General features: G+C 43.4%; 1 gene segment (V, D, J or C); it reads right to left on the bottom strand.

Annotated features, from left to right (window-relative positions):
• Positions 1-4,069: 4,069 nt before the first annotated feature.
• Positions 4,070-7,967, bottom strand: LOC108541501 (T-cell receptor beta chain V region YT35-like). The segment is given in 2 exon segments: positions 4,070-4,494; positions 7,873-7,967. Coding segments are annotated over 2 exon segments (474 nt in total).
• Positions 7,968-11,404: the final 3,437 nt, after the last annotated feature.

Genomic DNA, 11,404 nt, shown 5'->3' with positions numbered 1-11,404 from the left:
CTGAAAACAAGAAAAGATATTTTTCAAAAACAGAAATGTTAAGGGCTTCTGGAGGTTTAAAAGCTGCTGGGAACTATGTTCATGTGTAAATCAAAATAGAAAACAGAAGAAAGGCATCAGAGTTGAGCAACACTCTTCCTAAAAAGAACAAGCTTGGAATTAGTAATGGTCTATGGGATTATGGCTAGAACAATTTTAAGAAATAGATATTGCAATATAGAGTATATCAGTTGACACCTGCACAGCAATGCTGTATAACAAGCCTCATTCAAATCTCACTGGTTAAAGTAATAATCATTTATTATTGCTCATGAGTACATGTATTAAATAGACAGTTCTGAAAATCTTGAAATAGTCATAATATTCCTTTGTTGGATATGTAGTTTACAAATGTTTTATCCATTGCTCTGGCTTCATTTTCATCCTCTTAACAAGGTCTTTTACACATTAAGTTAAAACCCGAGCGTTCCCTTATCCTACTGGCAGGGCATGTGACAGGGGTATGGCTCACTTCACTGGTGCCCAGGTGCTCAAATCGTTAGGGGGAGCATGCAGACGGGCAGGTGCAGAGGCCGTGGGGAGTGCTTTTGGGCTCCCACCCCATGGCACCGTCTAGGACTTACAGTGCACTCTTTCAGCTATGCCGTCTGCAGTCAGCTTGTGTTAGTCAACTCAATAGACCCTCTGCTTATTGCAAGGACAGGGGGCCAATGTGACAGCCTGAGCTCTTGCCCAGTGTATTGGAAGGATCAGATCATATGTGGGTTGAAAGGTTGAGTGCAAGGTTTTATTGAGTGGTGGAAGTGGCTCTCAGTGAGATAGACGGGGAGCCGGAAGTCGGGGTATGGAGTGGAAAGGTGGTTTTCCCCTGCAGTTGGCTGCCTAGTGGCAGGACTCTTCTCCGACTACCCCTGGCTAAACTCCCCTTTGGCATTCGTGTCCTTCCACCATCGCTGATCTGCCAGTGTCTGCTGGTGTATTCTTCTGCTCCTCTCGACGTCCAGCCTCTTGTGTCTGTGTCCCCTGAAGGTCTCAGGTTTATATGGGCACAGGATGGGGGACATGGTGGGCCAAAAGGTAACTTTTGAGTGCAAAACAGAAACCCCTGTCCTCGTTTAGGTCGGTGGGCACAGGCCCTAGGATGGAGCCCTCACCAGGGACTGCGCCCTTGTCTCCCGAGCACTTCCATACCCCACTCTTGTATCAAAATGCTTTTAATTTGAATGAGGGAAATCTCTCTTGGAAGATTTCAAGTGGTGGGGAATATGGACTTAAATAGAAGCAAAACATAGCTTAACCATATTTGAGCTTCTGAACCTCCTCACCTTCAAAAGTATGTAAAAAATAATTTAATTTCTATAATCTGCATGGTTGTTTTGTTCCTAAAATGTGTATCTATTTTACCCCACTGTGAAAATAGAGTAAATGGAACCATTTCCTGCTTCACAGAGAAAGAAAGCATTCAATTGTGTCTTGAGTGATTAGAAGTATTGAACAGTATGAAGAAGGTAGCAGAAATTACAAGAGCAAATGTATGAACAGGCATTAAATTGTGTAAGACTCTTTTGTAAGGGTGTGAAGTACACTTGATAAAGTAACATTTATCTTACTCAGTAGTCAAAAATAAGATAAGATATGGTCAAAATGTTTAAAATTCAAATGCCTTCCCGAAGTGAAATTTTTATCTAGTGAACAATGGAGACTCATTGAATGTATAAAAATTGAAAAGTGGTTTTAGGAAAATGATTGCATCACTGGTAGAATGATTCAGGCTTCTTGCAGGCCTAACTGGGATACTTGGGAGAAGGATGTTCCAAGCAAAGGGAATAGCTTGAGCAAAAGTTCTAAGGCAGAAGTGTGCCTTGTGTATTTGAGGAATGGCCAGAAGGCCAATGTGTTGTGAAAAAATAAGCAAAGGAAAGAGGAACAGAGAGGAGGCAAGAAATTTAACAGAGAGGGGAATCACCTAGGACCTTGTAGGCCTATATAGGCTGTAGGCTTTTCTCTGAGTGAAATAGGAAGCTACTGTATGGTTTAGCGGAAGAGTGACAGCATCTAACCTAAAGGATCACTCTGACTTCTGTGTTGAGAGTAGACCCTGGGTTGGTGGCTAGAATGAGGGAGGCCAAGGTTAGAAGTAGAGGAACCTAAGAGGAGATTATGACAACTATAGAAGATAAATCGAATGAGTCCCCACAGGGATTTTTAGTGCCCCTCCCAACTCTGCCATTCATGGGAACCTACAGGGAGTTGGATCTAATTGGGGTTGATATTACAGTCTTAAATCTCAAAACATAATTAAAAGAATGTAAGAATTAAAGCATAAGAGTTTAAAAGTTGTGGGCTCTCAGGGGGCTGCTGCTGGGCCACTGGGTCTCTCTTTATGGACTTGGTCTCCTGAGGCCTGGAACAGGAGGAACTCCAGTCCGTTCCAGCCTCCATGGCAGCCCACAGTTAGGTGCACCAGGGTTTGTTGATGTCATCTTGTGCTGTTCCACCCTTGGCGCCAGCAGAGCTGCTGCCCCACTATCCCAGAAAAGCCTGAGCCTGTAGTTTAGGTAGGATGCCACATCTGCGTCCACAAGACCTGTTATCCATGTGCAAAAAGATGTTGGGAAAGGCCATTTTGCCAGTAGGGGTTAGGGGAGGGACAGATAATCTATTTTTAATAAATAACATCCTAGAAAGACAAAATAAATTTAAAAAATAATAAAAGTTTTGGGCTCCATGAACTGGAGAGGTCAGAGAAATAGAAGAATTGTAGGAGTTACTGAGATAAACAGAAGGGAGGTAGTGGTAGAACGATAGGACAATTTAAATAGAAATATTGAAAGATCTTTGTTGTTCCTTAAATGGTCTATAATCACGGAAGTAAGTCTGAAAAGGACTGGAGGGGAAAAAGACTCACAGTATAGGAGGCTGAGAAACTTAGAAGCCTTGCGAGTGAATAAATTGTCTATGTGATGAATAGTATTAAGAAAGATGACTAGATTAGTAGCAGGCAGAAGGACTGAATAAGAAAATTTCTGAAGGTAATAAGGTAAGTACAACAAGAAGGGGTAATATTATAAAGCAACATGGATAAAGCAGCAGGGCTTTAAAGTAGGAGGGAGAAAATGATCTGGAAGCAACAGGGAGGAATTCTGCACTATTTCTGTCTTGAAAGTCAGGACTCCTATACATCCAAAAAAAAAAAAAATAGAAGAATGACAAAGTGGAATTTGGCTTATGGCAGAACTCCAACAAACCTCAATTGCCTTGGGCACTCAAAATACAGGGATCTTCCGCCTCAGTGGTCAATGATATCATGATAGGGATTTAGAAGGAATCAGTATATAAATATGAATATCAGAGAAATTATAACCACTCAGAATGGATTGCAGGTATTATATAGAAACTTCTCATATACATAAGAAGAAAAATGTAAAGTTGTGTGTTAAGGATACATAATCAGGGAGGAAAGAGGGCAACAGAAGACTGGACATGTCTGTCTGCTTTGAGATACCCCAGTGTGGGTCCTTACCAGGAGGCCTCATCAGTGCTCTGTGAGTGTGCACAGCGTTTAGCCAGCACCTGACTCTTCTTATGCAGAATAGAGATAACTGGATCCTTAGATTCCAGGCCAGGTAGCTTACATTTAGTAAACTAACCTGCTTGTTCTAGCCACATTTGAGACACTCTTTAGGAGTAATGAAAAATCCCTTAATAAACATAAAGTTGAAACTGGCATTAATAAGGAATGTCCACACTCGTAGCAAAGAACTTTCTTTTACAATCTAGAAAACTTGTGAAGGAAATTTCTGTTTGCAACTTAGAGATAGGAGAGAATGAAGGGGAAAGCGTAGTTCAGAAAACGTAGCCTTTCTTGGGATCTCCCACCATTCTCATGGGATGGCAAATGCAGGAGGACGGGGAAATCTCCAGTGTGGGTAGCCAAGGTTAATCTTACTCCTGTGTGTTTTTAGCAGAGAGAATATCTGAGGAATCCTCAAAACCCATCTCATAATCTTCAAACCAACCTAAGGTTTCCTATGTTGATACCTTCTCATTTACTCTCTTTGTCAGACCCTCAAACCACTTTTTTCTCAGGAGAGGGAAGAACAGAAAAGACTTTGCCCAGGACTGCTGGGAGGTAGAAGGAGAAGGGGAAACACCAGGGTTTCTGCACAGGAAAGGGATGATTCTGCAGCGCTGTGGCTAAACTGCTGGCACAGAAGTACACAGCCGAGTCCCTGGGTTCTGAGGGCTGGATCCTCAGAGTGGAGAATGATGCATCAGGCATCTTAGCTGAGAATCGATCCTTGGGCATCCCTGAATCATCTATCGGAGACTTGTTGTTGAAGTAAATCAGGAACTCCAGTCCCCGCATCATGGTCTGTCTGTACCAGAAAAGGGAGTTGTGGCCTGAAATTGGTTCGCATCTCAGAGTCACTTCTTTTCCCATCTCTGTCACCTCATGCCGGGGTGACTGGATAACTCCAGCATCTGTGTGCTCTGTGAAAGAAGGCAGAATTGGGGGACAGAATAAAGAAAATATCAGGCATCATCCATGCAGGAGCCCAGTGTGACGATGGTTAATATTCTGAAGACTCACTTGCTACCAGGATACAAAGGGACACACAGCAGAGAGTCCAGGAGCTCATGGCAGAGTGAGAGCAGATGTGGAACATTCCAGGCCCTCTGTGAGCATGAGCAAAGAAATGAATTTTGTGACACTTTATCCCCACAGGATGCATCTGTCAGTGACATCACTGAATGGGCCACCACCCCCAACTTCTTTAAGAGGAGGCTGCATCTCTGGGAGATGAATCAGGCAGGACTGAACTCAACTATAATGGATCTGAGATACAGATGTACACATGCAGGGGCTCCCTGGGTATTTATTTTGATATTAACAATTCATAGCACCTTCTCCATAACATGCCTTACATAGGAGCCTGCCAACTTTATCCATGTGCACCTCAGACTCCAAGTATTTAAAGATGAACTCATTGTCTTATTGCAAGCCAGCTTTTCTGCAAACTCTCTCATTCCTCTCACTGGTGGCTTGGTGCTTCTACTCCTTTATGCGTACTTCAGTTATCCATCAACAAGTTAGGAGTTAGGCATCTGAGAAGACGCATGTCAACTGCATTGTTAGGGATACAGGAGCTGAGCTGATGCCCTGAGTACTGATTATATTTGAAGCTCTTCCCTGCAGTGAAAAACCTGGGTTTATTTATCCTTGAACCGTATTGAATTCCGAAGGCCCATAGAATGGAACCTCTCTCACATTCTCTATTCCCACAATAAAACAGAGGATAAGATTGTCTTATTCTTGAAGACTTGCAGCTAAAATGTTCTATTCTTGAATTAAATCTTATTACTACCCCTAGAAAAGTTCAATGTTTTTTCATCATTAACACCTGGCCTTTTCCCCATAACCTCACTTCTGCAAACCTACTTCCTCTCAGAGATTATGGAAAGCTGAGAGAAAGATTTCTTTTTTGAGTTGGTCAATTAAGTTACTTGCCATAAAAGGGCATATTTTGACTCTTGGCACAGAGGTATGCTTCTGAGTTCACTGCATTCAAAAGTACTTGCCAATGTTAAAGGGCATTAGTTTGCAGACTAGCTTGTATTACCAGAGGGGCCTATTTCCCTGTGGGCTCTATCCTTTTGCAGGGTCTGTTGTACCCAGGATATAAAACTGTGGTCATAATTCTGTCTTCAAAAATTTAATTGCTTACCAGTCTCTGTAACCACGTACCAAGTGTGGCAGGCAGCATGACAACCTCTCAAAGATGTCCATGTCTAATTCCCAGAAACTGGGAATGTGTTAAATTATGTGGCAAGAGGAGAAAGGAATGTTCCAAATGGAATGAAGGTTGCTAATCAGCTGGCCTTAATATAGGGAGCGTGTTCTGGATTTTCCAGGTGGGCCCAATGTAATCACAAGGGTCCTAAAATGTGGAAGAGGGAGAATGAAGAGTGAGCCTCAGAGTGATGCAGAGTGAGCAAAGGTTCAGCCAGTCCCTGTTGGCTTTGAAGATTGAATGGGGCCATGAGCCAAGGAATGCTGGTGGCCTCTAGAAGTTGAAAAGGAGAGAAAAACCGTTCTGCCCTAGAGCTTCGGGAAGGAATGCAGTCCTGCCAACACCTGGATTTTAGCCTGGTTTTGGACTTCTGACCTGCAAAACTGTAAGGTAATTGCTTTTAGTTGTTGTAAGTCACCGAGTTAGTGGTAATTTGTGTCAATAGAAATTGAATACCTTCTAGTAGCCACGGGACTGATGGGTGAGAGGCAGAAGCCAGATACAAAATAAAGGTAGAGACAGATGCATTATCACATGGAATGAATTTCAAATCAGACTAAAGGAAGTCTATAATGCAGCTGGGCTTTAGAGAAAGAGGAAGGTAAATGATCTGGAAGCAGCAGGGAGGGATTCTGCACTATTTCCATCTTGAGTGTCAGGACCCCTGTACGTTAAAAAAAAAAAAAAAAATAGGAGAATGACAAAGTGGAATTTGGCTTACAGCAGAACTCCAACAAACCTCAGTTGCCTTGGGCACTCAAAATACAGGGGTCTGTCGCCTCAATTGTCAATGATCCCATGCTAGTGATTTAGAAGGAATCAATATTAAATATGAATATCAAAGAGAAATTATAACCACTCAGAATGGATTGCAGGTATTGTATAGAAACTTTTCATATAAATAAGAAAAATGTAAATTTGTGTGTTAAGGACATATAATCAGAAAGGAAACAGGGCAACAGAAGACTGGACTTGCTTGTCTGCTTTTAGATACCCCAGTGTGGGTCCTCACCAGGAGGCCTCCTTAGTGCTGTCTGACTGTTCACAGCCTTTAGCCAGCACCTGGCTCTTCTTATGCAGAATAGAGACAAATGGATCCTTAGATGCCAGGCCAGATAGCTTACATCTAATGTACCAACCTGCTTGCTCTAGCTACATCGGAGACACTCTTTAGGAGTAGTGAAAAATCCCTAAGTAAATGTAAATTTGAAATTGGCATTATACAGGAATGTCCACAATCATAGTAACAAACTTTCTTTTACTATCTAGAAAATGTGTGAGGAAAATTTCTGTTTGCAGCTTAGGAGAGAATGAAGAGGGCCTCATAGTTCAGAAAATGCAGCCTTTCTCAGGAGCTCCCACCATTCTCACCGGATGGCAAATGCAGGAAGGCAGGGAAATCTCCAATGTGGGTAGCCAAGGTTTATCTTACTCCTATGTGTTTTGAGCAGAGACAATTTTTGAGGATTCCTAAAAACCCATTTCGTAATCCTCAAACCAACATATGGTTTCCTATGTTGATACCTTCTCATTTTCTGTCTTTGTCACACCCCAAAACCACTTTTGTCTCAGGGGAGGGAGGAACAGAAAAGACTTTGCCCAGGACTGCTGGGAGGTAGAAGGAGAAGGGGAAACACCGGGGTTTCTGCACAGGAAAGGGGTGATTCTGCAGCGCTGTGACCAAACCACTGGCACAAAGATACACAGCCGAGTCCCTGGGTTCTGAGGGCTGGATCTTCAGAGTGGCTAAAGATGCATCAGGCATCTCTGCTGAGAATTGATCCTTAGGCATCCCTGAATCGTCTATCGCAGCCTTGTTGTTAAAGTAAATCAGCAACTCCAGTCCCCATATCATGGTCTGTCTGTACCAGAAAAGGGAGTTGTGGCCTGAAATTGGTTCACATCTCAGAGTCACTTCTTTTCCCATCTCTGTCACCTCATGCCGGGGTGACTGGATAACTCCAGCATCTGTGTGCTCTATGAAAGAAGGCAGAATTGGGCATCAGAATAAGGAAAATATATGAGGTCATCCATGCAGAAGCCCAGTATGACAATGGTAAATATTCTGAAGACTCACTTGCTACCAGGATACAAAGGGACACATAGCAGAGAGTCCAGGAGACCATGGCAGAGTGAGAGCAGATGTGGAATATTCCAGACCAGGCCCTCTGTGAGCATGAGCAAAGAAATGAATTTTGTGACACTTTATCCCCACAGGATGCATCTGTCAGTGACATCACTGAATGGGCCGCCACCCCCAACTTTTTTAAGAGGAGGCTGCATCTCTGGGAGATGAAACAGTCAGGAATTAACTCAACTATAATTGATCTGAGACAGAGATGCACACTTGCAGAGGCTCCCTAGATATTTGTTTTGATATTATCAATTCATGGTTCCTTCTCCATAACATGCCTTACATAGGAGCCTGCCAACTTTATCCGTCTACACCTCAGACTCCAAGTATTTAAAGATGAACTCATTGTCTTATTGCAAGCCAGCTTCTCTGCAAACTCTCTTATTCCTCTCACTGGTGGCTTGGTGCTTCTACTCCTTTATGCGTACTTCAATTATCCATCATCGAGTTAGGAGTTAGGCATCTGAGAAGATGCATGTCAACTGCATTGTTGGGGATACAGGAGCTGAGCTGATGCCCTGAGTACTGATTATATTTGAAGCTCTTCCCTGCAGTGAAAAACTTGGGTTTATTTATCCTTGAACTGTGTTGAATTCCCAAGGCCCATGGAATAGAACCTCTCTCACATTCTCTATTCCCACAATAAAACAGAGGATAAGATTGTCTTATTCTTGAAGACCTGCAGCTAAAATGTTCTATTGAATTGAATCTTATTAGTACCCCTAGAAAAGTTCAATGTTTTTCATCATTAACACCTGGCCTTTTCCCCATAACCCCACTTCTCCAAACCTACTTCCTCTCAGAGATTATGGAAAGCTGAGAGAAAGATCTGTTTTTTGGGTTGGTTAATTAAGTTACTTGCCAACAAAAGAGAAGGGCACATCTTTTGCTGTTGGCACAGAGGCATGCTTCTGAGTCCCCTGCAGTTGAAAGCACTTCCCAAAGTTAAAGAGTATTAGTTTGCAGACTAGCTTGTGTTACTCGGGGGGCTATTTCCCTGTGGACTCTCCTTTTGCAGGGTCTTTGGATCTGGTATATAAAACTATGGCCATAATTCTGTCTTCAAAAAGTTAATTGCTTATTACTTCCTGTAACCAGGCACCAAGTATGGCAGGCAGCATGATGACCTCTTAAAGATGTCCACGTCTAATTCCCAGAAACTGGGAGTGTGTCAAATTATGTGGCAAGGGGAGAAAGGAATGTTCCAAATGGAATGAAGGTTGCTAATCAGCTGGCCTTAATACAGGGAGCGTGGCCTGGATTTTCCAGGTGGGCCCAATGTAATCACAAGGGTCCTAAAATGTGGAAGTGGGAGAATGAAGAGTGAGCCTCAGAGTGATGCAGAGTCCCTGTTGGCTTTGAAGATTGAATGGGGCCATGAGCCAAGGAACGCTGGTGGCCTCTAGAAGCTGAATAGAAGAGAAAGATAGTTCTGCCCGAGAGCCTCGGGAAGGAATGTAGCCCTGCCAATATCTGGATTTTAGCCCAGTTTTGGACTTCTGACCTGCAGAACTGTAAGATAATAAGTTTTTGTCATTGTAAGCCATGAAGTTATTGGTAATTTGTGTCAATAGAAATTGAATACCTTCTAGTAGCCATGAGACTGATGGGTGAGAGGCAGAAGCCAGATACAAAATACAGGTAGAGACAGATGCATGATCACATGGAAAGAATTTAAAATCAGGCCAAGGGAAGCCTATTGAAAAACATCTTCTTATGTCTGCCTAGGCCTCATCTTCTTCCAGGAGACACACTGGATTATGCCTCATATGTGGATATGCTGGTGGCATCACTGTGATTGTCAACTCCCTAGGGAGAGAGTCCCTCTGCTGTGGTCCTGGGTAGCACCTCCATTTCTTGCTATTCTACTCTCTACAGAGCAGGTAGGGTTGGCCTTGGCTGATTTGGGGCCAGGCTTTCCAAGGCTCCTTTGGCTCAAGAACTTCTTCTCTGGTTTTCTCAGCTCAGAACATGGGCCCTGCACCACCCCAGCTCCTTGTGCCCCCACATCTTAAGTGAGCTCAGAGGTATATGCACTGCAAAGCACACCTGTCACTCAGCCCCACTCAAAGCTCAATTTAAAGCAAAACCCACCTCTACAATGGAGGAAGAAGGGTCGGTTACTAATTCCTTTATTCCCAGCCATCATTCAAGACATCTGCAAACCAACTCCCTGAATTTAGGTCCAACCTCAGAGTAATCCTTAACCATCTTTTTCCAGGGAGCAATCTCTGCTCCTCCCTGTAGACTCTGGATGACAGCGAAGCCACAGTGCCTTCTAGTGGCCAGTAGGCTGGAACAGCACAAATGTGCTGTCTTTTGCCAAGACACAGGGACTTGGGCTTTGTTTCACTGAGTACAGGGCATATAGAATATTATGATTAGTTAGTGTTAGAAGGCCAGTGAATAATATTAGTGCTATGGGATAGGACAGAGACACCCGAGACATTGACAATGCTGTCAGAAAGGTGGAAACATAATGCCAGGTTTAATACTGATAAGCAGCAGGTCTCAATGTGAAACTTGATGGGCTGGCTAACATGATGCTGAATCAGAATTTAACCATTCTCTGTCCCCTCCAAACTGCAGGCTAGCCCTGCATGGAAGAGAAAGTTCACTACTGATCTTAGCACACGTTGAAAAACGCACCAAAGAATCTACGTTTTCTTTAGGGAACCAGGAGGAAAATGGGAAATAAGGAGAGACTAAAATGAAGAGAACAAATACTATAACTGATTTCCCTTCCATAGAGAAGATTTGGCAAGGAATGGGAAGTTTAAAAGAGGATTATTATTTTCGGGGTGCCCCACAAAATGGGGTATGTGGGACAAATTTGTCCCAGGAGACTGGCTTTAAACGGGGTAAAACAATAGTAACATATCAGTTACTCCCTCCAATTTTGACCACTGCCCCTGGGGAATACTCATAAAACAGCACAAATGTTCCCCCAGAGTGCAGTAATTAAATTAATTTGAAGCCCAATCTGTACTATCTGACCTAATCTCAGCATTCTCTTGATTGTGTTTCTCATCTTGCCATATGGTCCAATGGAACGCAGAGGTTATGTGATAGAAATAAATAACAGTATAAGAATACTCTGGTAATAACATGCCCCAAACAAAGATATGTCTCAACTGGATTATGAATGGCCTTTAAGTTTTTTTTAAAAAAGTATTTCATGGCCGTGCGCGGTGGCTCAAGCCTGTAATCCCAGCACTTTGGGAGGCCGAGACGGGCGGATCACGAGGTCAGGAGATCGAGGCCATCCTGGCTAATACGGTGAAACCCCGTCTCTACTAAAAAAATACAAAAAAAAACTAGCTGGGCGCGGTGGCGGGCTCCTGTAGTCCCAGCTACTCGGGAGGCTGAGGCAGGAGAATGGCGGGAACCCGGGAGGCGGAGCTTGCAGTGAGCCGAGATCCGGCCACTGCACTCCAGACTCCAGCCTGGGCGACAGAGCGAGACTCCGTCTCAA

The sequence above is a fragment of the Rhinopithecus bieti genome, unplaced genomic scaffold, assembly GCF_001698545.2.
Source record: "Rhinopithecus bieti isolate Rb0 unplaced genomic scaffold, ASM169854v2 scaffold_20175, whole genome shotgun sequence".
Classification (NCBI taxonomy): domain Eukaryota; kingdom Metazoa; phylum Chordata; class Mammalia; order Primates; family Cercopithecidae; genus Rhinopithecus; species Rhinopithecus bieti.
This window is presented reverse-complemented; position numbering and strand designations above follow the sequence as displayed.